The sequence below is a fragment of the Elephantulus edwardii genome, unplaced genomic scaffold (assembly GCF_000299155.1).
Source record: "Elephantulus edwardii isolate Elephantulus edwardi_28Jun2011 unplaced genomic scaffold, EleEdw1.0 scaffold00001, whole genome shotgun sequence".
Lineage (NCBI taxonomy): Eukaryota > Metazoa > Chordata > Mammalia > Macroscelidea > Macroscelididae > Elephantulus > Elephantulus edwardii.
In genome coordinates, this window is record NW_006399751.1 from 33,223,442 (window position 1) to 33,251,391 (window position 27,950).

Consider the following 27,950-nt stretch of genomic DNA (forward strand, 5'->3'; position numbering starts at 1 on the left):
AAGCCCAGCAGGCGCTCTTCCAGCTGCAGCTCCAGGTCCTGGAGCTCCATTCGAACTGAATTTCTCAAACTCTGGAGCTGATCAACTTCATATCTACCGGTAAGGTGACAGGCACAAAGCATGAGAGAAGTATTTCAAGGATTCCTACTCATAACTCTATTGTCAATGAATAAAAGCTAACTGAAGGCACTGAAATTCCGAGTTCTACATATGAGCACAAGAGCAACTGCAGTAGGTATACCACCAAAACGAACATTCACTCTTCCTCTATCCTGACAAGGATCTCTAACACTAAACAACCGATTACAACGACCATCTTCCTCAATACATTTTACCAATGAAGAGTAGTTTTCTCATTGAATAACTATCCCAAATGTTATTTACATTGGTTAAAAACAAACAAAAAAGGAAATACAGCGTACTGTTCAAAAGAATAAGACCTAGCTAAAAAAAGCAGAGACAGTGTACAGAACAAAAGAATAAGACCTAGCTAAAAGAAACAGTTGACAAAAGTTCTTGGAATGTAAAGCATTCTGTGTTACGTTAAAACAAAATGATCTTTTACCTCTCCTCTTCAGTCATATGATGATAAACCATGGTTTGCTGACGTAGCATTGCCAACTCTAAATCCATCATTTGTGTTCTGAACAAATTCAGGCTCCGCCTCATTACTTGGAGCTCCTGGAAAGTATTCTAAATATATATAAAAAAAAAATTTTATACTTCTGTCATGCAAACTGTTTTGTGACTCAAAGTTTTAAGCAAGAACTTACTTCATAAAGAGGTAGAACAGATGATTTCTGGGTACTGTATGGAGCAGCAGCAAGATCAAGTCCTCTCAACATAGGGTACTTCAGAAAAGGGAAAAAGAGAATAAAAAATCAAAGTTAAAACATCTACCTCCAGATTCTCAAACAAGCGAAACAGACAGTGTTTTGGGCTTGTGTATTTTCCTTGCGGGGTGTGTGTGTGTGTATGAAAAATAAAGGTTGCTTCAAATTTTAAAGCAGGAACTAAATAAATCCATTCTGATGCTACCTACTGTAGCTACTTATTTCCAGGTTTAACTAAATTTAGGAGGAGAAAGGGGAAAAGAAAATAGTACAGCTCATAACTATGGCCTTTTTTATAGATTTGTAGTATGTGTGATACTCATTTACTAATGAAAGATCTTCACTTTCCCTATATTTTTATTAGTGTGCATACAATAATTCATATCCATTGTTTTATACATTCATTTTATTACTTTTTATCTATTCCTATTATGACAGCTTCTCTTCAAGTCCTCATGGAATTTTTTTATTCCTATCTGTGTCGTAAGATTTATATAGTCTTGAGAACACAGAAAAACAAAGAAATCAAACAAAAATTCAGAAATGCAGCAGTAACAGGAAATGTCTTCTTGGGATTACAGAAACTGTTGATTGTGGCAAACAGTCTTACATTCATTCTCAAATATTTGAGTTATCCAAGAGATACTTGTGCTGGAGACTGTGAAGACCAAAATGGTCACTCCTGGCCCAAGTGGGGCTTTCATAGTTTATGAAAGGAGATAATACGTTAATATAAAAAGAGGAGGAATGCTGAGGTAGAAACGAACAATCAAACAAAGGTCAAAATTAATGACTGAGAGGTATCCCCAACAGTAGTGACACCTGAGCTGAGTCTTAACAGTGAACAGGATTTGGTAAAGCAAAGAAAGGCAAGACTAGGGCATTCAAAGCAAAGAAAATAGCTAAAATAAAAACAACTTCCTCAATTGTCTAAATATAAACAAGAAAGGAAAAAAGATTTCTAGATTTCTGGAGAGAAAATGTAAAATACACAATGTGAAGACAACTTATTAGTTTTCAGTTTCCTGAGAGCTATTTCCAATCTACTCACTAATCTTGAGTGGTGATTTTAAAAATGACGACACATTCTGTTCATACCCACACTTTACCTGCTTGTCTTCTGGTCGGGAGTAGCTCCAGTCTAGGAATCAGTGGGGCTGCACTACTTCCCATGTCAGGGGGAGACAGCTTCAGGAGTCAGTAGGTGAAGGGAAAGCTTAGTCAGAGAAGTAGGAGCAGACCAAGGAGTGTGTGCTGCTGTAGACACCAAGGGGAAGAGGGCTTAGATGAGAGAGAAGTGATAAAAGCATCAAGTGGCAAAGAGAAGACAGAAAATACTTTGCACAGAGGCTTCTAAGTAAGAGCGGCTATTTTACCAAGTGACTTGGCTAAAAGGCAGGCAATGGAGGACAGGCTGAAAAAAGGGATAATATTTAATGAGCAGAATCTCTCCAATTAGGGAGATTATGAACAGAGAAATGAATATTAGTTACAGCTTTTCCCTTGAAGTAGGAGGGAAGCATAAAGGAAGATAAATTTAGGCACATAAGATAATGAAGTTAAGGTATTTCATGATTCATGAGGGAACTCTTGGGTCTTAGCTTTGCAATGAAGTGAGAAGTGGTGGGATCAATTATTTCTATATAGATAGACTTTTGCTCATACCTGTGAAAGATTCTGCAGTGAGTTTCTAATATCATGCAACACTCTTCGCAGCTGCATTTCGATGGCCGAAGGTGGGTTCACAGGGTATGGCCGGTAGGGGCAGGCAGCATGTCTATGTGAGTAAGGACACCCAAGAGGGGGAGAGAAAGCACTACAGGGGGTGCCAGATATGTTGGGGACACTATGAGTGCTCAGAGTCCTCATGTGCTCACACAGCGGCCTCTCTGGCCACTCGCAGGGGACAGAGTGAAGGGAGCAGGTGGACTGTGAGATAGGCGCTGGAGCCTGCAAGCAGGAGGGAGGCCGTCGATGGCGGCACTCTTCCAGCTGGTTCGCCTCACTCGGGGAGGCTGCTTCGTTCTTCACAGAAGATGGAGAGATGAAAATAGTGGATTTAATTAGAGACTGGCCATCAGGCCCAGTCACTTCTTGTTCCAATTCCTGCTCCTCTTCAGGTGTGTACTTGTAGGTGAAGGAAGGAGGGCTGCATCTGGTCTCTTTTCCTGGAGACAAGCGAACATTGACAGCAGACACCACCCTTACTGGGCTCAGTAAGGTGGTAGGTAAAGACTGAGACCTTCTCAGAGGATAGCCAGCTTTCGCAAATAAGTACCTCTGTTTTAGTAGATCTTTTGATTTTATCAGTGTACGCCCTACTCTCTGACTCTTCATCTGAGCTCTTTGCAAAGCTGTATTAACTCTGTCCACAGAAGAGGGAGTAGGCATCACAGTCTCCTCAGAGCCCTTTTCGTTGCATTTAGCCTCAATGGAAGCCAACGACTTAAGAATATGATGTGTGTTGTACTGGGTAAATTCACATTCACTAATTTTATCCCCTTCACTTTCAGCACTTTCTTCCCTTGGTAACTCAACTCTCTGGGCTGGAGAAGCATCCTCCTGCGTTTTGGTGACTTGGGGTACGCAGTCCTCTGGACGACAGGGGAACAGTTCATCCCCACCAGCCTCAACAGTCTCACTTTTAGGGAAACTTTGGCTCTCTGACTTTCTTTTATCAGCACTCGTTGCTACTTTCTCTCTTCCCTTCTTAAGAGGGACACGAGACTCCTCCTCAGACTCATTAAAATAAGGCTGGTCTTGACCTGTTGGTGTGACAAGGTCTTCCCCAAATGAAGTGACTGTGGTCTCACTGTCACAACTGTCAGCACTACTCCCCATGGCCTGCAAAGACTCCTGAACCTGTGAAAAGAAAACGTATAGATGAAGAATACAAGTCTCATCATGAACAAAACTACCAGCTAATATGATGATTCTCTATACGAATATGGTCAATGGTCACTATCTCTGCTGTGGGTCTGGTGTGACTCAAAGTGCTTCTACAAGCTATATATGGGCACAAAATGTTAGTTATTAAAAAAAAAAAAAGTTAGTTATTACATAAGTAAGAAAACAGTTATGCTGAAAAAATAAGAATACAAAATCAGGTCAAACAGGTTAATGATTAAAAAGTATTTACTGGTAATAAAAATGAAAAAGAAGTTTTTTCCACGCTCTGTCATAAAGACCTTCACTATTTTCCTTAATTCCCCTTTCCAACACAAAACTGGCCTTTGAAGAAATGGGAGTGACTCAGTGAGCATGGAAAAAAGCAAAAGCGACTTCTTAACACCCTTTTCTCAACATCCATAAACGTTCCGATACCTCTCTCCATTATACCCTTCCTTTCTCCACTCTAAAAGGGAAACAGTGGACTGGGGACGTCTTTTCAGAGCTACTTTCTCCAAATAGTACTTTGGCTTCTCAACAGTCCTCTTCAAGTTTAGGGTGCTTTTCTACAGCCAGCCCCAGACTTTTCTGGACTACAAGAGAAGGAGTAAGCTCTCCTTTGTAGAAGTAAGGAGACTCTTGTAGACTCAACTCTTAGCCATAAAAAAGCAAAAGAGATTACCCTGAAGCTTTTTCATTGAAAAAAATACTCTAAATACATTCCTTAGCTTCTTCTCTACCAATTTACTCTCTAAGCCACTTACAATCATGTCTTTTTTTCCATCCATTCCACTGAAAGTCATTCCTCCAAAGATTTCCTAATAAGCAAAATCTTACCTATTCACACTTAGGGCCATGACTTTCCTTTGAATGTTCCTCTTCTACCTGCCGACTTGTCAACTCCCATCTTCCAGAATTTCCTCAGACACATCTTTTGTCTGTATACTCTATCAGTCCTGTGATCTCAATGGCTCCTTTTGTAAGTTATTTTCTTCCCTTATTCCAAGTTTCTTTAAAAATCTTAAAATTGTTTTGTGTCACCTAGACTAAAAGTTCTTTGAAGATCAAGTTGTGCCTCTTTTCCAGGCTGTATCTAACACATTCTAGCATAAAAGTCTGAGGAATAGTAAGCTATGAACCCACATACAATGCTAGTTATTAAGTAAGTGAAATGCTGAAACACAATGAATGATGACTAAAAGAAAAATCCAGACTGACTAAGTCAATGATTACAATAATCTGTTTACTGTTGAGATAAAACAAGGGAGAAGAGGAAAAGCTTGTTTCCCTATTTTATAAATATTCAATAACAAAAAGATAAAAATTACAAACCAAAAATTTAAAATGCTTAGATAATAAGCAAAATTTTGATTATTTTTCTACACCCTAACATAGTTTTATTCTGTCATCTGATAAAAGATTAGACAGATCAGTCTTCAAATTTTTAACCATAGGAGAAAAAAAAAATTGCATTATAATGAAGATAATAATAAGCCTATTATAAAGAGAAATTTACCTGAAGATGATTAAGGGAGTGAAAGTCTGTTGAATCTTCAGCAAAACCACTACTATCAGAATGCTGACTTGCAGTACGTAATAGATGATCTACCAAAAAAAAAAAAAAAAAAGAAGGGAGTTATACAAACTACTAACCTTCAATGATGGCTATATTATTAGAGACACAATCAAGAAAAGATAGATCATATACAATAAAGACTTCTCCTTCTTAGAATAGTACACAAAGCTCTGATAACAAAGTAGAACAGGTCATTCTAATACAAACAAAAACTAAAATTAAACCTTTGATTAGACATTTTGAGCATTTAGTTACTGAGCTATAATTTTTATTGCATTTTGGCAAACATAATTAGTGTGACTTATTCTTGGAGAACAACTGCCTGAAAAAAAAATTTAAAAAATAGCTCTCACAAAAGTATAATTTCCAAAGTGACTTTCATTAAAAAAAATCTAAGACTAAATATTTAAATATTTAAGTATCAAAGATATCTAGACTATGTAAGTAATATTAACAAGCCCTGAGGGTATCGTGGGTTACATATTAGGTTCCTAAACAAAATGGCTTGCCTCTGGAAACTCTATGTACGAACAGCGCTCAGGCTGTTCATTCATAGGGTCGCTATGAGTTGTCTACGACTCGACGGCATTAAACAACAATAACAATGACGACAACCAAGAGAGAGCTATGCTGGCCTAGTGGAAGGAAGCTGTGCTACCAAGCCGAAGGTGGATGATTGTCATCTGTGGCCCTCGGCCAGGTTCAAATTGTCTTCCTGTCAAACATTCTTTTAGCTGGTCTGTGCGTTGCTGTACAGAGGTAACTCGTGGTTGCTGTGATGCTGAAGCCTGTGACAGTGATGTGCCAATCATGGTAATGGGCACCCATGGTGGACAGTGTTGGCTGGAGCTTCCCGACTAAATCAAGCCTGGAAGCAGGAGCGGCATCCACTTCCCAAATGGCTTGCCTCTGGAAACTCTGTGTACGAACAGTGCTCAGGCTGTTTGTTCATAGGGTCACTATGAGTCGTCTACGACTCAACAGCATTAAACAACGACAACAAAAAACAAAAGATCAGGAATTTGAATTCCCCAGCTGCTAACTGTTGATATTAGAAAGGTTAAACATGTTATAGTGTGCAAAAGTTCTTATGTTCTGAAATTAAAAATAAGAATAAGATAGTAAATGAAGTCATTTTTATGCAAGCATATAAATGAAGACCAATAAATTATTTCTCTGTAAATCCAAGTCTTTCATTTTTCAAATAATTCAAATATAATTGTTTGTTAGGGAGCACTGGGGGCCTAGTGGGTAAGGAGCAGCTCTGTCAAAGACAGGTAGTTCGAATCCACCAGCTGCTTCACAGGGTAAAAATAGATAATTTCCTGCCATGTAATTTATAGCCTCTGAAAACATACTGAAGGGTCAGCTATAACTAGGTTGATTCAACAACAATGTGTGAGTGAGATTTGTAAGATATGAAATAATTCTTTCCTAACAACTACCTTATGTAAAAAATCTAACACTCAAACTCATTGTGTTGGTTCCAACTCCCTCTAGCAAGTTTCCAGAGATTTAAAGTAAATGGTAAGAAAATGTATCTCTTTCTCCCAAGGAGCCCTCATTGGTGGGTTTAAACCACCAGAAAAACTCAGCCTTTGGGTTTGCAGCACAACTCTCCACAGGCTATCAGTAGAGAGTCAAAAAAATTTAACATAATTCTAATTGTAGAAACATAAAATCTGTCTCTTTAGCATGTCTCAAAAGCTCTAATTGCAGATTATTACAAAAATAAACAAAACCCTAACTCTTTGCCATTAAGTCACAACACACTCATAGCTGACCCTCCAGCCAAGTTTTCAGAGGCTACAAATTCTATATGGGAGAAGATGGTATTTTTCTCTTGAAGAGAGCAACTGGTGAATTCACAAGAATCAAAGAATCTTTGGATCAGCAGCTCAACTCCCTATGGACTATACACCAGAACTCTCTCTGGTCGTCAAAACATTAAAAACAAAATAAATAAATAAAGCCACCTTAGCGTAGCAGGTATGATCACATTCCCTCCTCAATATTACCACTAGGGGACTGACCTGTAGATAGTCTATTTACTAAGGGAATAACATCAGACGACAACAAAGTTTCTCAGAACTTCAAAAACAGCAGGTTAAATAAAACGGTGTTTACCAAATCTGCACTAAATTAATTTGAATTATACAGAGAAGCAGATAGCATGTTTGAATAAAATCCAAAATCAATTAATGCTCTCCTGATTTTGAAAAACAATCCTACTAGAGCTTCAAGTTCAACTAGAAGCAATATGAATGGAGGGGATATTTTTCTCATTAAAAACAGTAACTGTATTATTTTGAAATTAACAATAAAACCCCATGTATTTGAAAATGTAAGTAACCCACTTGCTTGCTATATCCTAGGTAAAATAATAGTTATAAAATTGTGTTGTAGAGTCTTACCGTTAGTGTACAAAGTATTTTTACCAAACTTGTGAAATGAGTAAGAGTGATTCTCATTCTGTGATTATGATTAAACTAAGAATCTTATATATCACATTATCACAATTGGTTATCTTTCCCTAATTGCTAAAACACTCTATTTGTTCCCCTCTCCCATGACTACATACAGTCATCTTATTTTTAATTTATGACAATCTGAAAATGGTAACATTTTTGCTTTGCTACCACAAATAAGAGATTCAGTGTTAAAAGGAGGAAGAAACCCAGATGTAATATAAAGCAAACTCCCTCTTTCTACACTCATTGAGCTTTGTCTTGAAAAGACCCTCAATTTTACTGTCGTTTATATGTCTTTTGACACACAGTAAGTTGCTTTTTCCAAAACATTCCCTGTCTATCCACTTAAGGCATAGGCTCTTTGGTAGTCATAGACTTTTTGCTTTATAACTTACAGCTCTGAACACAGAAGAAACTTCATTCCAGAAATGTTGATGAAGTCCAGAAATAGATATGCATGTGGTTTTATGCACTTCAAGGGGAAAGAAAATGAAATAGAAAAGCTCATTTTGTGTCTGGACAGAATTGTAGTGACCTAGAGAGAAGAGCAGCTTTTTGTTTCTCTGTATCATATTGCAATAAGAGAAAAATGGTATGCAAATCACCTTTTATGAAGTAATTTCAGTGATCAGAAGAGAACAAACATATAATTTCCTATTCCAGGAACATACATATGAAACTTTGTTTAAAAAAAAAAATAGGGTGGTTCTGCATGTGTAGCTTTAAAAATAAACAGTCCCACCTTCGGTGGTCATTTTAACTTCTTTACTTCCTCTCTTCCTTCCTTTAAATCTCTAAAGCTTTGTGAATTTAAAGATTGGACAATTTTTTTCCTGCTGCAACTTTAAAGTCAAAGGAATGGATTCAAAAGTTCTTTGGTCAATAATTAATTAATGAGAAGAACAGTTGGGTCTCTCCACTTCCTCACCTTTGATCTCCATGGTTTGAATTTAATTTCACTAGGTTTAGCTATTGCTGAGAGATTGGTGTTTTTCCAGAGGCATATTTATGGTTTATACCTAGGAGCTGTATTTAAATAATGCAAGATCATCCAAGAATATTTTCAATCGTAACAGTGTAAAAGATGGCCTGAGCCTGCCACTCCTTCTCCTTCTTCCTATATTAGCCTTTATGCTGAGCTGAAGATATTAAGGGTACACAGATTTATGTGAAGAGGTTAGTACATAATAACCAAATTACTTTTGATTATGAACAAGAATGTAAATAAAAATACGAAAAATTCTATAGCAAAATACTAATGAAAGGTATAGGATTGTATTCTTGCTCTTCCTACATGTAATGGTGCTTTAGATGCTGATAAGATCCCTTTCGCAAATCAACTGGTAACACAATTGATACTACTGGATATTTTAATACATACCTCTTTTGGATTTGATCAGACCTAGCTGGTATGCAGCTGGAACATGAGGAGCCTCCCCCTCTGTACTTTGAATCTAAGGAAGAAATTCAAAATAAAACTAAGCTATTTTTAAAGAAATTAATAAAATAGCAATTTATTTAAAAAATAGCTAAAACTGGCACCAAAACATTTTACATTTAAATTTACTTTGTATTCATTAACCAAGAGGATTAGGTTCCAAAGACTAAACAGTTACTCAAAATTAGAGTTATGTGAGAAATCAAGACAACCATATTAAATCACAACCTAGAGATAACCGTATCATTACATAACTGCCAAACCAATCATGGCCCAGCAAGCAGACACATTTAACCATTGCAGCCTTTGCTACTACCAGACATCTGTTAGTAAGTGCAAAAAAATAGATGGATTATTCAGTGCTGTCATGAGAAATATAAGATAACAAGATAGTTGACAAGTGAAAAGAATGTGTAAGGCAAGACAACATATCTCAAAATCAGGTTGTTATGAGTTGCAGTGGACTCAACGGCACATAACAACCACCAAATAGTTAAGAACAACACTACAGGTAAGAAACTAGCAGAGAGAAAATTACTGAATGTCTGCCCTACTTCATTGTTTTTAAAAAAGTTGTTATTAGATGGAAAAATAAGCAAAAGTTCTTTAAATTGTGATGTGTAGGGCTAATCCTACAGGAACAAAAAGGATGGCAGGAGATCAGGACTGGCACATGGTGAAGATACCTTCAACAATGGAAAATCATACTCCCATTATACAATTTTCTAAAATTTTTTAAATTTTCACCTATCAGTATCCACTAATGTGTAAGAGTTTGGTTCTGATATAAACTGAAAGATACAAATAGAAAAAAAGGATTCATTTCAGAACTCAAGTGTCTTACATACATTTTTTTCCTGAAAACTGTGTTTAAAAAATATGTCAAATCCACAAAAGCTGTCCATTTGTGCTATTCTTCCCCCCCCCCCACTGCCCCCCAAAATACCAATTTGGAAATTTACAGATTCTTTTATACCTTCACTCTCCAAATACTCTCTCTGGTCTAACAAAGTTAACTCAACAGTCAACTTTTTAACTTCTAATGACTGGTATTTAAAACAGTAAATAAAAGCCAAGTATTATAAACATTGGTGGTATATTAGATAAACTATTGAGCTGCTAAGCAAAAAGTCTAAAGTTCAAATCCACCAGAGGCTCCAGGGAAACAGACGAGACAGTCTTCTCTCACCAGCAGTGAGGTTTTGGTTTTTAGAGGCAAGGATTCTGAAGCTTCATCTGACATACTTTGGACATACCAGTCCTTGGAGAGGGATGTCATGCTTGGGAGTACAAGAGAGAAAGCCCCTAGAAGAGACGGATTGACTCAGTGACTGGGGTAATGGGAGTAGGTGTAGGTCAGAGACAATGAGCTTGGCTCAGGATAGAGCAGGTATAGGGCTGTTGTACTATGAAAGCACCTGGAGTCTAACTGAAAGGATGGTGTCATTCAGCTAGGGTAAAGACTTTTTTGTTGTCAGGTACCATAAAGGAATCAGCGAGTGATAACAGCTCTATCTACTACAACAGAGTAAAATACTGATGGATGGGCAGTTCTACTCAGTGGTCATGATTTGGGTGGTTTCGGTTTTAATGTAGGCTACTCAAACTTGAATTATCTGTGTAAATAAATGTTAGGCAGAATTTTGGTTGTTGTACTAGCGTAAGAAATACCTTTTTAAGAATGTTGATGAAAGTTGACATGAAAAATGGGTCAAAGGTCAAAAATTCTTATTACTCAATTTCAAATCGACTCTGGTTTGTGCTGTGTTCCACATAATTTGAAGAACATAAGTTCGTATCTTTGAATATCAGAAGTACACCAAAACAAAACAAAACAAAAAAGTTATATTAAAACAATTACCACTAAATCAGATACATAGATGATATTATTCTGGCTATTTAAAATCATATTCTTCAAAGCAGCAGACACAAGTTCAACAGGAAAACCATTGTTTTGTGTAGAAGAGAACAAAATGCGTTTTCTTTTTATATTCAACAAAAGATCTATTATTAGTCATTACTCAGGCCTAGCCTATTACAGAAAGTTTTCTGTAAAGGAAATATCAAGGAGACCCATAAAGTGGAGCAAAACCCCAAATGTCTCCTTAATTATATTCAAGCAGTTTCAACTTTTAGGCACAGTATTATGATACAGCCAAATTATAATCTCTTTTTTAAAATCTCTCCTTTTTAAGTATAGACCTATCACATTTTCTTTATATGTGTGATTGTTATGTACCAACAAGTCATCGAATGGACCAATGGCCAACTCCAGTGAGTTTTAGAGGCAATAAATCATACGAGAGGAGACTGCCCAGCATGACTTTAGTGAACAGAAGTCTCCTTCAAGATACTACTCTATATGGGGAAAAACATCTACTCTTTCTTTTTACTGTAACCATTAATGGAAGGGGTGGGGGAAGATGGAAAAAGTCATTAATTTACAGATAAAATTATTCAAACAAGTATCACTTTTATTCTCTTTTATTAGGGATAATGTTACCATTTGGGAAGAAACAGATATGTTAGTGACAACAGTGGAATTTCTCTGCTTACTTGTTTTCTGACTGATGACAATTGTGCACAAAAGGCAGTCAAATCCGAGATGAGAAGCATCAGCAAACTATGAATCTTATATAGAACTTAGGTCTACATGATAGATTTTCTCTTCATTAGTTTCAAATTCTCAGATGAATTAGACATTTGTTATAAGCTGACTTTCATTAAATAGCAAGAATGGCAAGATATTGGTATCTGAAATAAGTGACTGATAATGGAGTTCAATATATTATGCCAGAAAAACATAATTTTTAAAAAATAACATGAAAAAGAAAATAACCACTGAAACAAAATTAATCATTTGGTTCCAGTGTTTTGGCATTGATGATGTATGAAAATAGCTTTAAAATAATTCAGACATTTAGGTTTCTAGATTTTAAATATACTTTTAAAGTGTTAACACAGCATGTACCTATTTTATTAACATTTGTATTATTTCTCATGACTAAGATGAATCTTTTAGGCACTTTACTATATTGAGTTTGATACAAAAGCTAGTATATATGGATGTTCTATCTCAGATGGCCCATATTGAGTTTGATACAAAAGCCAATATAAGGATGTTCTATCTCAGTTGGCCCTCAATCAAAAAGACACTGTATGCTTCTTTTTAAAATCACACGACGGCTTTAGAAACTGCAGTTCTAACATTATATCAAAACAATTCAAAGGGAAACACTAATTTCCTAAAGAAGTAGTATAAGACTACATGTCAGGTAATGTGAGTTCTTATCCACTGTTTAATTCTTAACAACCAAATGGACCTTCAGCAAATCAGATAGATGACTTAGTCAAAAGTAGTAAAGTTTTAGAAACACCTGAATTCATGTTCGAGCCATTCCACTTACTTTGTAAACACCTTCAAATAATTATTATCTGTGCAAACCATGTGTTTTCTCAAATGTAAAATAAAGATTAAAATGCCCATCTCACAGGTCCTTAATGATCCAAAGAGATTGTAAAGTAAAAATGCTCAGTAAACAGTAAATTAGTTTGAGGGGAGGCCACGCCCACCAGCCTGCTGCACTCCCTAGGTGTGCTGACTGACTGCATCCTCTCCCAGTGAGACCAGTATCAGAAGGAATATCACATCCCTCAGAAGACAGGACACAGGTACTGCTGTTTATTAACATCAAATGTTAAAAACAAAGAAGCACTTCCTCATTTGTAAAAATAAGGAAGCCTTAATTTAATTAAGGGGTATTCTGGTGGCTTAGTGGTAAGGAGTTGCGCTGCTAACCCAAAGACTTGAGGTTTGAATTCACCCGCTGTTCCACAGAAGACAGACAGGAAATCAATCTCCTGTGTAATTCACAGGGTTAGCCCTGAGTTAGTTCTGACTCAAGAGCACCTCACAACAATGTCATCCAAGATCCCTTTCTGTATTAGTTATTCCTCATTCTAAAATTTCTTGTTAAGCTTTTATGGGGGCTGGGGAGAACTCCTTAAATTTTACACATTCACATATACAGCTTATTTTTACTGTCAGTTAATTTCTAGGTTAATTTAGGTCAGCTAACTTAGGTCTCTCGGGTAAAAATTAAGTAACAAACTTCATTGTTACTGCACTTTGAGGTAACAGGTATTCTTATATGTGTCATGCATGACTGTGGACAATCTGTTCCTTCAGAAAGCATATAGTTAAATCTGTAAGGCCAAAGGGAAAAATGTAAACAATTGTCAAGTATCGCCTGATTTGAGAATATTTTCACTTAAGCCAGTACATGTAACAGAATAGAATACTGAGACTCAAAAGCTGAAATGAAGTAATGAGATATTGTACACAAAGCAGCATTCAGTGTGAAGACAAGACTAGGCACTTACTCAAACTTCAGAAATTTGAAAAATATTGTATGTATTAAACAATGGCTATACTGGGACATAAAGTTATAAAATGAGAAGACAAAGAATAAATTTTGCAGATAAATGAAAACGGAAGTTCTCCTTCCTCTTACAGTTAAGTATGAAGAAATTCACCTTCACGCCTAAAAGAACTGCTTGTGGACTAAGTTGCTTTAGTTTAATGAATCATTCATATTATTAATCCATGGCTCCAGCGCTACCATGACACCTTCAAAATAAGGCATTCAAGAAAACCAAGAATTATCCAGGCAAATTATTAAGAATCCATGCACAGACATTTACAGATTTCAGACTTCTTAAAATTAAATGACCTTAAAAGTCTACAAAATAATTTTTAATAAAGCAAACTAATTTTTAATTGAGAAATAGTGTTGGGAGTATGTTTAGTCAATCCAAGAAATTCCACTTTCATTTTCACAGGCCTAGATCAGTCTCATCGACTACATTACTCTCTTTACATCTATGTACTTCCTCCCTCTCCTTACTCCTGGTAACCAGTCTATTTTCCCTCCTAACTATTCTTACCTGTTCCCTCATAAGGACAGGACAGCGTCATGCACAAAGCCACAACTGCAACATTTTCTTCTACCCCAAAGGATTTGAAGGTCTGTTAAGACTTGGCTTACTGAGGGACACAGTGAGCTCTCACTTATATGTACTCGTTGTTTTTACAGGAAGAAAATTCCCAATAGGAATAAAACCTCAACGGAAAGGGACTTTTAAAAAAATAATAAAATAACAACCCACTTTGAATAGGATCTGAAAGTTTGCTTTTAATAAGATTGTTCTCTTCATTTGTCAATATGATTCAAATCAAGCTTGAGAGAAGAGGAAATGAAAATAACATAATATTTCCCTTCTTTATTCATTGTTATAAACTCTCTTTAAAGTTCCCTAAGGGATAGAAACCATTCTAAATTTTATTTCTGCATATTTTAAGTGTATCTGAAGAACCAGGATTTAGTAATCTCAAAACTGTCCATATTTACAATGTTGCTGTTGTTACCTCTGAGTCAGAAATGACCCATAGATATCCCTCTAGCAGGTTTTTAAAGGCAGTATTTCACAAGGGAGAAGACTGCCCATCTTTTTTCCCATAGTGTAGCTGGTGGATTCGAACAGCATGCCTTTGGGTTGGAAGCATCGCTCCTTACCACTAGGCCACCAAAGCACCCTACTGTAGCTATAATGACTATATATTCTTTACAGAAAAAAACCCACAAATCCAATATTCTTCAATTACCAAAGCACATTCATAATTTTCCACCTTAAAATATTCTCATTCTAATTTCACATTACTTTTTTAACTACTCTTGCCAGCCACGGGAGAGGAAAAAAAAACAAACCCCAAACTAGAGAGTTTGATATTCTACCATTATTAAATGTTAATTTTTTTATCCAAGTGCATCTAACATTATTAAAAATTTCAAAGAACTTTTATGGTTTAATAGCTTAATAATCTGAAAGTGAAATTTTAAAAAGTCATGGAGTAGGAATTGACCCACAGCTCACCCTCCAGAGGGCTTGCAGAGGCAGCTAATCACATTGGAGGAGACTGACCATCCTTCTCTCATGGAGAGATGTTGGTGTATTTGAACTGTGTACCTTCAGAATTGCAGTGCCATTTCTTACCACTAGGCCACCAGACCTCCCTAAGGAACTTCTTTGCCTTATTTGGAAATATACATGTTAAGAATGCCTTCAATCAGTCAAGAATATTAAATTTGCAACTACTGAGCAAAATTTGTTTAGACATTTAATTTGCTACTGAAGTAAAACAAGGAAACTGATTTCCACAGAAGACACTGTAATAAAAGGTAGGAATCTTTTTTTTTTAAATTATGAGTGCTAGGGCAATTTTAGACCAAAACAAAATTTAAAAGGAATGAAACAATGAAAGGGAGCAAAAAAAGAGTTTTAATGATGATTTCTGTTAAAAATGAGAAATATTTGGAATTAAAACAAAGTTTACAAGAAACAATAAAAATATTCCAAAGAACTACTTTTGTTCCCTTAGTTATAGTTAAGAGATATATTTACAGATCAGAAAAAAAGGAAAATATCAACAAACAAAAAAATCTTCACTACTTTGACAGAAATTTACCTAGAGAGGGCATTTATGAGATGAATTAATAATCTCATTTTCAAATTCTCTAAAATTATGCTATGTGATTGTAATACTATTGGAAGTATTACTAAAAGGAATCTTTGTTTTAAGTAAGAGTCATACTCTTTACCAGGACAAATATACCTCACTTTCCCCACTTGTCACATAAGACCACTATCCTCATAGAATAAAGAAATTATTTCATGAGCTTACTACAGTGTATGCCAAAAGGTAAAGCACGGTAAACTTGAGTTTCCTGTCCCAATCTATGGAATCAGTTCCTGCTACTCAAGAGTTGTTTGATCTGAATCTCACCAGAATGAGTATCTTTCTCTCATGTTGCTCGAACTTAAACATAAATTATCAGGAGCAGCACTGAGTTAAGTGGAACAAAAAATGGTTATCTGCAAATAAAATCTATTTTGCTTTTCAATGCTTCAACTTTCCCTTCCTTTCCTACAGAAACACAGAATCTTCACACTGTTTCCAGGCCTTTATCAAATCCTAGCCTCAAAGCTTTCTTCACATTTATCCTTACTACTGAGCTATGCTAAGAAAACCTTGCCCCAAAGTTCATGGCAATTCAATGGCAAATACAGAGCTCAACCCACTATTTGATTTCAAAACCTCTGCTTTTAACTGTTATGCAATATTGGTTTGAATGTTAATACAGGCACACATGGTTTTTTTGAGTATCAAAATCTTAACCTGAGAGAGGAAAAGGAGGTTAAAAGTCAAATTCAGCTAATGGAGTATCTCTAGAAAAAGTGACGAATTATCCCACTACCTTGACATGATAGTCCTAAACCTTGGTTGTGAAATGCAAAATGAAGAACTTGAAAATCAAAACTAGAAGGTTAACTTTTTCTAGTATAAATCTTGTAGTCATTTATCACTTTACAAACACTTTTTGCCACTTTGTAAAAATGTATTTCATTTGTTAGGGGATAAACTCTAATTCGCTATGAAAGTCTCATTAGTTTTTACTTACCTCTTCCATTTCGAAGGAGTCCTTCTGCTGTACCATTATATTTCTTATGGATGGGTTCGTCAGTGGCGCACATGGCTCTGGTTCAGATAGGGACGTATCTTTCAGCTCACTGTTATGCTCTAGTTCACTGTGGCTGGGCATGTTAAAGTCACTATTTAAATCAGACTCTAGGACACCAGGTTCCTCATCATCCTGTCTATTCTCTTGACCTTGAGGTGCTTTATTTTGTACACCTTCAGTTTCTTCATTCAAGGTACTATTTGCTTCATCAGAAAGTTTATCACTGCCAGCACTCTCAGTAATAGTTGCTGAGATACCTGATGTTTCTTCTTTAACTGTAGCCAACAAGAAAGCTGAGTCTTTCTTCTTTATCATTTTTTGAGATTTTTGATCATTTTTATTAACACTTTCTTCCATCGCTATGACATTTACAGCCTTCCCTTTTTCCATTGTTGGGGAAGGACTATTCCCTTCTCCTTTCTCTGTTTTATCAACACATAAATTTAGTTTTGATAGTGTTTTCATTAAACGATTTGCAGTGTTACTTCGAGTTAAAGGTGGAGGAGGGGAGTCTGTCTCCTTGGTTGAGGTCACAGAAGACACACTTCCAATTCTCTGCAGAGGAGTCCCAGAGACTTGGGAATATAATGAAGAAAATGCATTGGCCACAGTAGTAAGCACTTCAATTTGACGAAAACGACCTACAAAAGAAAAAATTGAATATAATTCAGTAATTAAATTTAAATTACAAAAAAATGATCCGTTCTTACCTAACTCAGAATCTCCAAATTAAAAAAGTGGGAAGACACAGAAGTTTGCTATAAATTTAGATTGCTTATTTTTCTTCCAAAATCAGAAATAAGCAGAAAGCATAAAAAACAAGAAAGGACTATTGATCTACAGCTGTAACTATTTTTTAGTTCTCAGATTCCACTAAAGCTCTTTAAAAGTTTTCATAAGATACTACAAAAAATCTTGTCTTTTATAACAACTTGGGAGGAACTCATAGGCCTCTGAAAGATATTCCATTCATCCTCCAAGGCCCCCATTTTTTGGAAACACTGGTCAACAAGAGGGGGGCAAAAACATACTTTATATATAAGTACATGCAATTGGCTGACTTCCTTTAATGTTTATAAGGTCCCTTTCTCTCTTGAGGAAAATAAGTAAACATATGTATTAGGTTCTGCAAAAATGTTATAGTAACATTTAAAGGAGTAAATAACTGTGAAGGGTGGCTGAAAAAGGAGGTAATTAATCAGTTAACAAAACAAAGATACAGCTGGAAGTACAACAATGTGGGTTAGAAAAGAAAAAACCAAAGTTTTTTGGATTTTTTTTGTCATTTAGCTTGATTCTATTTTATTGAAATGGTTATCCAGATTTTATGTGATTATTTTAAAACTCATTAGTTAGTTATCTCTCCAATGCCACTTTTAGAAACCTGTTAGGCTATAAACAATCTTGTCATAGACACAAGAATATAAAAAGTAATCTATTACCACTTAAAAACCTTACTTGTTAAAGCATAATTTGGGTTTTCTACTTCCATCCGTTGCATTTGAGCACTCAAAAATACTTTTATATCTATCCCTCTGGCAAATGATGATGAATTAAAAAATCTTGATGGAATTTTAGAAGCAATATCTGGTTCATCTCGTCCAAATCCAAGATTATAAAGAATTTCTTCAGGATCTTCCTCATAAAGTTCCAACAATTCAGAAACACTACAAAATAAATAAATAAATAAATAAAAAACCAAATCAAAATGTAAAAATGTATAATACACATTACATTATAAATGAATATACTGTTTTGCTTTCCTTTGGTAAAATCTTTCTCTACAACTCAGCTCTTTAACAATTATTTTGTCATCATTATACATTGTGTACTAAACAGTCCATTCTCGTAAACTATTTTGATGGTAGAAAGCTAATCTGGAAGAATATACTGAGTCTAGACACATCCTCACCTTATGTTTTTGGTCATTTTAAGAGACTGCTCTTAAGCAGCTAAAATAATTAGAGGATAAAGGAAGATGAACAAAGAATAAACAGATGCCCAATTAGGTTAAATGCGCAAATACTCTATGAATTAGACAGAACTTGAGCTTCTCTGCAATCTTTGGCTATCCTAGAAGAGACAATACCTGATCTCAGGTAACCATCTGCTCTCAAGAAAGTGAGGGAGGAGCTTACTTTCCTTTTTCTTCTAGCCACTTCCACTCAGGAAGTAGGAGGAGTAAGGTAAAAAGAGAAGGCGAAACAGAAAAGTAACTTCCCGCCTCAGTTACATTAAGAATGAAACTATTAGTTCAACCTTCTTGTATCAGTAGTAGTCCAAGCTTTCTGAGAGTCACTGAGGAAAACTGGAAAGTCAGACATGGAATTTGAACAGGAAGCTTATTTCAACTGACATCAGGGAAAATACTCATATTTCAATATAGTAATTTGTTTACTATTTAAGACTGATTAACAGGCACATTTATTACCTCACTTAAAGATTTCCAAAATCTTTGGTTAACATTGAAAATAAAAAAGGTTTATCTGAATTTTTATCAGAGTTGATTCAAGTTCTAGCAGATAGAGAGAAAGGGAGTTTGGGTCCTCTAGAAGAAGTTATTCCACTATACAAGTTCCTCTTTTAGATGGTTGCCAAGGCTCACAACATTCACACTGGGTTCTAGCAGCACCTTATACCATCCATACTTGTTGCTTTTTACTTAATCTCAACTTTTTATATAAGCCCCTCCCATCAGTTATACCCACACAGGAAACATTTCTAGATTCCTTCTGACTTCAAATTGGTAAAAGGGGGTAATGGATAACACAGTATCTATCGTCCATCATTATTTTCTCCTAAGTTACCTTGAGACTGTCCCACTGCTTTTCCCAGATCCAGTGGAATTCATACTTCTCCCTTTCTGATGAAACTGTAGTCTTCTCTCTTTGGCCAAGCTATTATTGCTAGAAACACAATCAAATTATGTAAAACTTTGTTTTCACAAACGCTCTTCACTTCTAAAATGAAAATAAGCAAGCACAGCTACTTACCAGTTTTCAATTTGAGCATCACTTTCATGGAGGTGGTTGGCTACAGACAAAAAGAATAAAAATAAGGACAATTGTTAGTAGTACTGTAACTACATGAGGCCATTCCCTTAATGCTGATTATGAATGAGATTTGTTCCTGTATCTTTAAGTATATGGTTCTTTTTTAGTTTTATTTAGCAGAGGGGAGATACAGGGGAGAAGCCAGAGCCTCCTCAACAATTTAAAAGGTACATCTGAAGCAAGTGAAACGATTTTGAGGAGTTTGTTGTCCGTAAGGGTGGATTTCATAATTTCCAAGTGAGGATACATTTATGTAACGCTAAAAGACAAGTGTTAAGTTTAACATTAAACTTAAGCAAGTTGTCTTAAATCTAATGTCTGTAACCTGGCGATGATCTGTTCTATGATAGAGTCATCAAGAAAACAAGCTACAATACCACAGCAAAATGTCTAATATGCCCAATTCTTATTTATTTCATTAAATCTGCATCCTTAAGAGAACGACAGAGGTAATGTAACATGTGGGGCCTTTCTGTTCTATAGCAACCTAGAAATACTTCCACTTGAGTGCTTAAGATATAAAGACCTGACGATAATTCCATTTCTGAGTTTAATGGTTTCAAAAGTAATAAGAAGATAAGGAGGACATATGTGGCATGTTGCTGTTAGGTGCCATCAAACTGAGTATGACTCAGTTGCTACAACTACGTGGTATATGTGATACTAATTACTAGACTTAAAACTTCTGAGGAAGAGTATTTTGAGAACAAGCCATGAGTTGGCATTACAGTGGCAGTAATATACATTAATTTAGAACTTTTTCACAATTTAAAAGTTACTCCAATTCTTTTTCCTTCACCTAATTTTAAAAAATCCTACTGATCATAGCACGCTTCATTTTAAGATAAATTAACTTCTAATATTAATGTTACTTTAGAATAAGTCATAGTCATTGCATTTATAGACAAATATAAAAATAAAATTCTATGCATATCCATTTCACCACATTTGATTATATATAATTTGTCTTTACAGATCAGAACTAAAATACACACACATATATACATCATCAAGTCAGAATCGACCCCTAACTGACCCTCCAGCAGGTTTTCAGGGGCAGTAAGTCACACAGGAGACTGTGCATCTTCCTCCTGCAGATTTGAACTGTGCACCTCAGTGTTGCTTACCACAAGAGCCACCAGAACGTGCACGTGTGTGCGCGCACTCTCTCTCTCTACCTATCTATCTATACACATACAGTCATGGCTATTTCTTAAATTTCTCTGTATAGCCAACACCTAGAAAGATGCCTAACTTAGCAATCAATACTTAACAAATGAAAATAGCCTTGAAATAATTTTCATTAAGCATAATAACACCAGGCTTTCATATGATTCCCTTTAGGTCTGGCTGCCAATTAAATCATTCAGTACTAATAAATTACCAAAGGAGGTATCAAAAGAATTATTTACAGCAATACTGACATGCATTTCACTAAGGGACTGGGCACATTCTCAAATGTACTGACTGGAAAACTGTAAACTCTGCCTTTATAGACTTTAGCCCTTCAAAGTCTATTAACAGAAATAACAAAAACCAATACAATCTGATAACCTAGAGTTTTCAATGGTACACTGAAATAAATCCAACCATGAAATGAATTCAGTCCTGTCTCAAAGCCCTGGTAGTGGAGTGGTTAAGTGATCAGCTGGTAATTAGAAGGTCAATCGCTGGACTCCACCAACCACTATCCTCAGAAGGCAGATGTAGAAGTCACATGCCATAAAGATCCCAGCCCAAGAAATCTTATGGGGCAATTCTGTCCTACAAGCTTTCAAGGGTAGAGAGTTATAAATAAATAATCTACTTTGCATAGATTAATGCTGATTCAAAAATAGCAAAACAGCAAAAGGGTTAAATTCACTTGTTATCAGGCAGCTATTTAAAAATATTTAATACAATCCTTAACTATCTTTTTTAGAACACACATCAGTAACTCTGCTGCCAATAATGTACTTAACCAAATGAAGTAAAACACATTCAGAAAGCTACAATACAACTTTCAATATACCAGTAAAACAGGCAATATAAAAACAAAAATCTTAATTTATATTGCTGGAATGCTTTATTATAAATCCCAAGGAGAAGATTGTATAATCTGTGAAAATTTAAACATAGAATACACTTTTAATAAGCTAATGGAATGTGGGATAGACACTAGCATTAAGATGCCTGATTCTATTAACTAAGCTATTTTATCTTTGTCTTTTAATCTTCTAAAATCTGGGAGAAAAAAAGAGTAAAAACACAGGAGGCACTCAAATGCAAAGAGAAAGAAAGACAAGATGTAGCTGTATGACATAAAGCTACTTCACACTAAAAAGTTTCAATTTGGTTTTCTCATGTATAAATATTTAAGCTTCCTTCCTTCTATAGAACAATTCTTCCCCCAAATAGTTTAAGTATTTAAATCCAAGGAAGACATAGGTACATTTTACATTGGTTTTTACAGTTAACAATACATGCAGTCAACAGGCTAGATCATCAGCATAAAAACAGAGGGTATTATGAAATATGTCTGAGCCATTTTTAAGATATTTTATCTCTGAAAATCCTAAATCTGAAATCACTCCACTTTCTCATATTTTTTATATTTTCAATGAAATATACGAAAAAAAAACAAAACTTGATTCTTTCACACAAACCAACCTTCAGCTCCAAGTGACAAATCATCTTCAAAACTTCCTCCATTTCTCACAAGCACACCTGAAAGAAAGATTGGAAAACTTACAATTTATTTTGGCGTTTTATTCTTTCCCACTCCCATACACAAAATCATTGTTTTGGTTAAATTAATTACGTAAAATGTTTCCTAAGATACAGTGAGATACTTAAGACACATAATGTACTCAGAAATTAAATTACTGCCTCAGAAAACCTGCCAGAGGGTCATCTATGGGTTGGCTCTGACTCAGTGGTACACAACAGCAACAACAACAATGTACTCAAAAATTACTCTGATACAATTTTAAGAAACCATGATTCCCAGCCAGGTAAAGTTCTCAGAAATTGATAGGTAAGCTATTTCATACTTATTCTTTTTAAGATGTTCAATTAGATAACACAACTTGCCCAAGAATTTCATGGATACCACACTCTGGAGCAGTCATTCCTCCTACCCCTCTCACATCAAGTCAGGAGAGCTCAACCTACATGTTCCCGGCACTGCAAATGTTTTTTTTATACGCCTTGCCACTACCTGCACATTCTTGTTGTACTTTGAACTTTAGAAATTCTGTCTTCCCCAGGTGGTAAAATGTCAGGTGTGGCAATCTGAGTTAACGTAAGCAAAGAAATGTTTCACTAAAGGTGACCTAGTTAACTTGTTACATATTTTTCTTAAACATACTTCCCTTATTTCTATATTTAATCATTATGTCTCAACTGTATTTAAATTCCACATTACAGAAAGGTTTGCAATTTTGAGTAAATTCCTAACTGTTTTATGGTCAAGACAAGGTCTCCCCCTTCTGGCTTCTGGTACTAAATGTGCATTTTTTAAATAAACATAAACATCACTTTTAAAATTCATATATATACTTTCATCCAAAGAAGAAATGAAAAAGGTCCTTATAAAGAATAGGTTTAGAAAAGCAATATTCTATTACCTTTGAGTGTACTACCACTTTGTTCATCCAGTGAGGCTCCCAAAGGTGTCCTGAAACCACATGGAAATAAGAGACAAGCCTTAGTCTTGAGAAGACATCTGGAGAGCTACACAATCTTACCTAAAGTGTTCTAGCTAAGCAAGCTTCTAATCACCATTTAACTCTGCTCCCAAAACACAAAAGGAATGCAAGTGGATTACATAAGTAACATCTCACAAACTAAGCAAGTATCTATCCTTAAGTCAGTTTGCCAGGAATGATTTAATGACATGTCTGATCTGCCAGCAATTAAAAGAACAGCAATTACAAAGTATATGAATTGGTATTTTCTTCACAAAAGAAAGAGAGAAAAAGACAATGATAACAGGTATTAAGAAAATTAAGTCTCCCCTTCAACCCCTTCCCAAAACCTGGAAACAGAATTAGAAGAAAATATTCAATAGTAGACAATTTAACCTTAAAAAAGTAAAAAATCAGAGGCTAGCAAGAAATAACGGTTCATATATCCTCAAAGTGCATCTGAATAAATTATCTATTGCTGATATTTATATATTGAAATAGAAAAGTTAAAAGATTCACTTTCTGAGTTGAAACTGAAAAATAATTTGTCTTCACTTATTTCTAAAATTACTACAAAATCAACCTGGAGAATCAATATCAAGAACAAGTAGCCATTGTTTAAATTGCTTGCACATTTTTACAGTTCAAAAACACAACGTTTGGAAATGTCTCCTTTACATAGAAAATACTTTCTTTTTCAAAACTGAATTATAGTGAGGGGAAAAATTTCTTTCTATTTGTGATATGAATTTTTCTTCAGTAATAATTTTTACCCGTTACAAATTCATACTAATCAGAAAATTAAATAATTATTAATTAAACATCAAAGAAATATTTTAAAAATACCAATTAAATGTTAAATATTTGTGCAATCAGCATATAGAAGCAATAACAGTTCCCTGAAAATTATTATTAAAAATATAAAAAAGTACATTTGTCATAAAGACATTACTAAATCTCTGAGCTAAGTTTTTGTATATATTTTATATAACTCTAATTTATGCTTTTAAAAAGTAGTTTATCTTCTCTCATGGCTGCTTTCCTAATTAGGCCAAAACATCGCCAACTCCTTAAAGAGAGGTTTGCACTAATCTATACACTTACAGAAAATGGCAAAAAAATAAAATATAATTTAAAATCTTCAAAAACAAGGCTCTCACTCATATTTGACTCACTGCAAATGCTTGCAAAAATTCTACTAGGGCTGAGATGCTAATTTAAGTCATTTGTGTCCACTTAGGAAAAAAAAAAATAAATGACTCTTTCAGGGGAAAAACATGCTATCTTTATTCTGGATATGGAAAACAAAGAACGTCTAAGAATTTATCTTTATCAGGGGAAGCAATATCTTCTCTCGTCATTTTGTCTGTAACTGCTAAACACAGAGATGCACAACTCTTGGAGAAAATGAAAATTGCTACTTTAAGAAAAAAAAAAGAGTGCAGTTGCACATATCCTACGAGTCATACCTATAATAATATGGCCAACTCTAAAAGACTAATTGTTCTAGCTTTCCCAGGTACAAATGAATGCCACCTTTGTGTAGCATAAGTGCAATTATAGGGAACAAGGAGGAAACTTTAGAGGAAGCAGCAATAGTCTTCAAAATCTGCCTACACAAATCAAGATTAACAGAAATCTACAAGAATGATTGAGTAAAGGCCACCAATTACCTGTTGTATTTTTCTTAACAGATGTACTTTAAAAATTGACTTATTTCTTGTCTATTTGATATTGTCTCACACTACCTTAATTCCTATACATAAGTTAACAATAATTCTTCTCTTGCTCTTAATATTTTTAATTCTTCTAAATAAATACTTGAATTTAAACAATGAAATATGACAAACTTATTTAGAATTGTAACATTATGTTAAAATATCAGGAGTAACTCAGTACTGTACTGAGTCCTGGATTTAAATCAAGTCAAAGACTGGAAGTTTTGCAAGCCCTGTAACAAAATATCTTTTTTTTTTAAAAAAAAAAAAATCTTTTTCAGACACATTGCTAAGAAGACACCTAAAAGATACTGTTTTTCACAGAATCTCACCTATATATTCTTATTTAAAGTATCAAGCTTTTAAATTTTCATTCATTTTTATATTTAACAAATAATACTGGAACACATATGACTCCCAATATTAAACCATACAAGAACACTTAATGATTTCTTGATCCATGTTCTCAGTGGAACGAGGCCATATTTTCCTATTTAGAAACAGAGGGCTGAATTAGCACTTGATTTTTAATCTGAATTTCAAGGATTTCAAGTAATGTATTTGTCTTGCTGTTTCTTCAGAAAGAACAAAAAGAACAAAGTTCACTGCTGGAAAGTGAATCCCAACAGAAAAGGGGGGAACTGCCCGTACAGTTGTCCAGGCTGTGTATCTCTATGTAGGCACACTGCCACATCACTGTTCCTCAGAGCAGCTGGTGGGCTTGAACCAACAGCCTTTGAACTGATAGTCAAGTGCTATAACTACAGCACCACCAGACAAGTCTCTTTATTTCTTTTCATCTCAGAATTGTCTATGACAGCCCAATAAAAGTTAAGGAGCTCTGCTGTTATTTTCAGTAATGCTTCTGTAAGTTCATCAAAACAGGTTACCAATATAAAGCTCACTGCAGATGAGTCAATTCAAACTCAGAGTCACCCTCTAGGAGGGTTATAATCTTCATGGGATCAAACCTTTCATCTTCCTGTCAGAGCCTAGTGTGTTCAAAACCCCTAACCTTTCCTCAGCAATCCAATGCCTAACTCACGGTGCCACCAGGGCACCAGTAGCAGCCAATGTTGAATTATGTCATTAGGGGAGAAAAAGTCTTCTTTAACTCCGGCATATATACAAAACATCAAGATGAAAACATATGAAAAAGCAAAAATCTGCTCAGAAGCAAACACCATCAAAAGTTACAATATTGAGGGGATTTAATAACTAAAAAATACACTGGAGAAAAATTATTAAAATATAAAACAAGTATATTTTACTGCACTCAGATTTACTTGCGATATGATTCATCTCCTCTGTATTTTATCAAACGTTTTTGTACCAGTTGCCAAAGCACGTAACTAAACAGATTTATACAGACTGAATGCCTTCAAAGCGCTATTCCCCTTCTGTGAATTCCAGAGCCATCTGACAAATCCAAGGCCAACATGCAAACCACAAGAACAAAGTCTGCTAGTTTTAATAGCTCCCCAAACAGAATTAAGGCACAGAAATAAAATTAAAGCCCAGTTAGTGTAGTTATGTAAATTAAAGTCGTCTACAACTCCTATGAAAGTCAGGCGACTAGATGCCAGATGTAGATGCCAAGAGTAAAATAAAACATACTGTGAAATGCCTTCAAATAAATATTGGGCTCCCATCGTATATAACAAGGCATAGTTATCCATCTGTTACAGGTTTCTGATTTCTAGGGTTAAAGGTACGCATGAGCAGCTGAAGTCCTAGTCTAGTCACCAAACCATCGGCAGTCTCAGTACTTCCATTTCTAATTGCTTAAAGGAGGAAGCTATCCGCGGGCTCACTTTCCGGTTAAGAGCTTAGAAACAGCCACGAGACCCACAAGGACGGGGCCCGGGTCACCCAGCCCTGCGTCCCAGCTGCGCGTCTCCCGGGGCGAGGACTCACCGGCAGTCCTTGAGCCATATCGCGATCTTCTCGTTGGGCACGTTTCCTGCTGGGCAGAGCGGGAGACAGCGCGTTACGGACCCCTAAGGGCCTCTGGCGGCAGGATCAACCTGGACCCTCCTAAGAGGGCAGATATACAGGGCACAAAGCGCAGCCGAAGCAACACATCTTAGTCCCCATCCAAAGGGAAATCAGGTGACACCTGGGTTGTCTGGGCGCTCGAGACGCCTTGGCAAAGGCGCGCGCCTGAAGGTCGCAAGTGTCCCCTTCTCGCCCGGCTATCAATCACGGGAGGCCCTTCCAGAGCCCAGAGAAGTCGCCCCCCGGTGCGCCAGGGCTCCCCCGCCCGCCAGCCCGCACCTCCCTGGCCCCGTCGCCGCTGCAGCCCCTCAGGGCGCACCGACCTCTCCCCGCGGCGGCCGGCAGCTTCGCGCCGGGGAGGTCCTCCTCGTCGTCCTCGTCCTCGTCCTGCGTCGTCGCTTCTGTGGACAGATCCTCCGTCTCTGACGCCTGCCAGGAGCCGCGGCACTTGGCCCAGGCCTTCCTCCTTCGACTCGCCACTTGCCACTCCAGTTCCTCCTCCGCCTCCGCCGACGACGCCAGGGGCCGGTCCATGACCGCGCCGGGGGCTCCGCGACCCCAGCCGAAGCCTGTGCGAGACACGGCGGCGGCAGCGGGGACCCCCCGCCCCTGCTGTCAGCGCCCGGCCGGGCTGGGGGCCCGGGGAGCGGGAGCGGGAGGAGGAGGAGGAGGAGGGGACAGGGAGGGAGGGAAGGAAGGGGAGGGAGGGGGAGGAGACCCAGCGCT

The 27,950-nt window shown here is 36.3% G+C and overlaps 2 protein-coding genes across 2 annotated transcripts in view; both read right to left on the reverse strand.

Moving 5' to 3' along the window:
- LOC102850477 (sperm-specific antigen 2 homolog) overlaps positions 1–22,950 on the reverse strand; it is a 38,444-nt gene extending 15,494 nt beyond the window's left edge. The window contains exons 1-10 of the mRNA XM_006878949.1: positions 22,932–22,950; positions 22,490–22,546; positions 19,781–19,820; positions 19,595–19,693; positions 18,246–18,454; positions 16,728–17,428; positions 9,151–9,223; positions 5,239–5,327; positions 2,499–3,695; positions 774–851 (exon numbers count right to left, since the gene is read on the reverse strand). Of these exons, the coding sequence (XP_006879011.1) occupies positions 774–851; positions 2,499–3,695; positions 5,239–5,327; positions 9,151–9,223; positions 16,728–17,428; positions 18,246–18,454; positions 19,595–19,693; positions 19,781–19,820; positions 22,490–22,546; positions 22,932–22,950 (2,562 nt within the window). The remainder of the gene's footprint in view (positions 1–773; positions 852–2,498; positions 3,696–5,238; positions 5,328–9,150; positions 9,224–16,727; positions 17,429–18,245; positions 18,455–19,594; positions 19,694–19,780; positions 19,821–22,489; positions 22,547–22,931) is intronic.
- A 4,189-nt stretch (positions 22,951–27,139) lies between these two features.
- On the reverse strand, positions 27,140–27,758 carry LOC102854575 (sperm-specific antigen 2-like). The gene is made up of 2 exons (XM_006878781.1): positions 27,548–27,758; positions 27,140–27,189 (listed from the first exon to the last, which is right to left on the reverse strand). The coding sequence occupies exons 1-2, from the start codon at positions 27,756–27,758 to the stop codon at positions 27,140–27,142; spliced, it is 261 nt and encodes an 86-aa protein (XP_006878843.1).
- Positions 27,759–27,950: the final 192 nt, after the last annotated feature.

What these genes read in the sequence shown, in the direction of transcription:
- LOC102854575 (XM_006878781.1), bottom strand. Translation starts at nt 27,758, where the DNA reads ATGGACCGGCCCCTGGCGTCGTCGGCGGAGGCGGAGGAGGAACTGGAG. An exon ending in GCCGGCCGCCGCGGGGAGAG is followed by an intron (nt 27,190 to 27,547) that starts GTCGGTGCGCCC and finishes TCTGCCCAGCAG; the next exon opens with GAAACGTGCCCAACGAGAAG.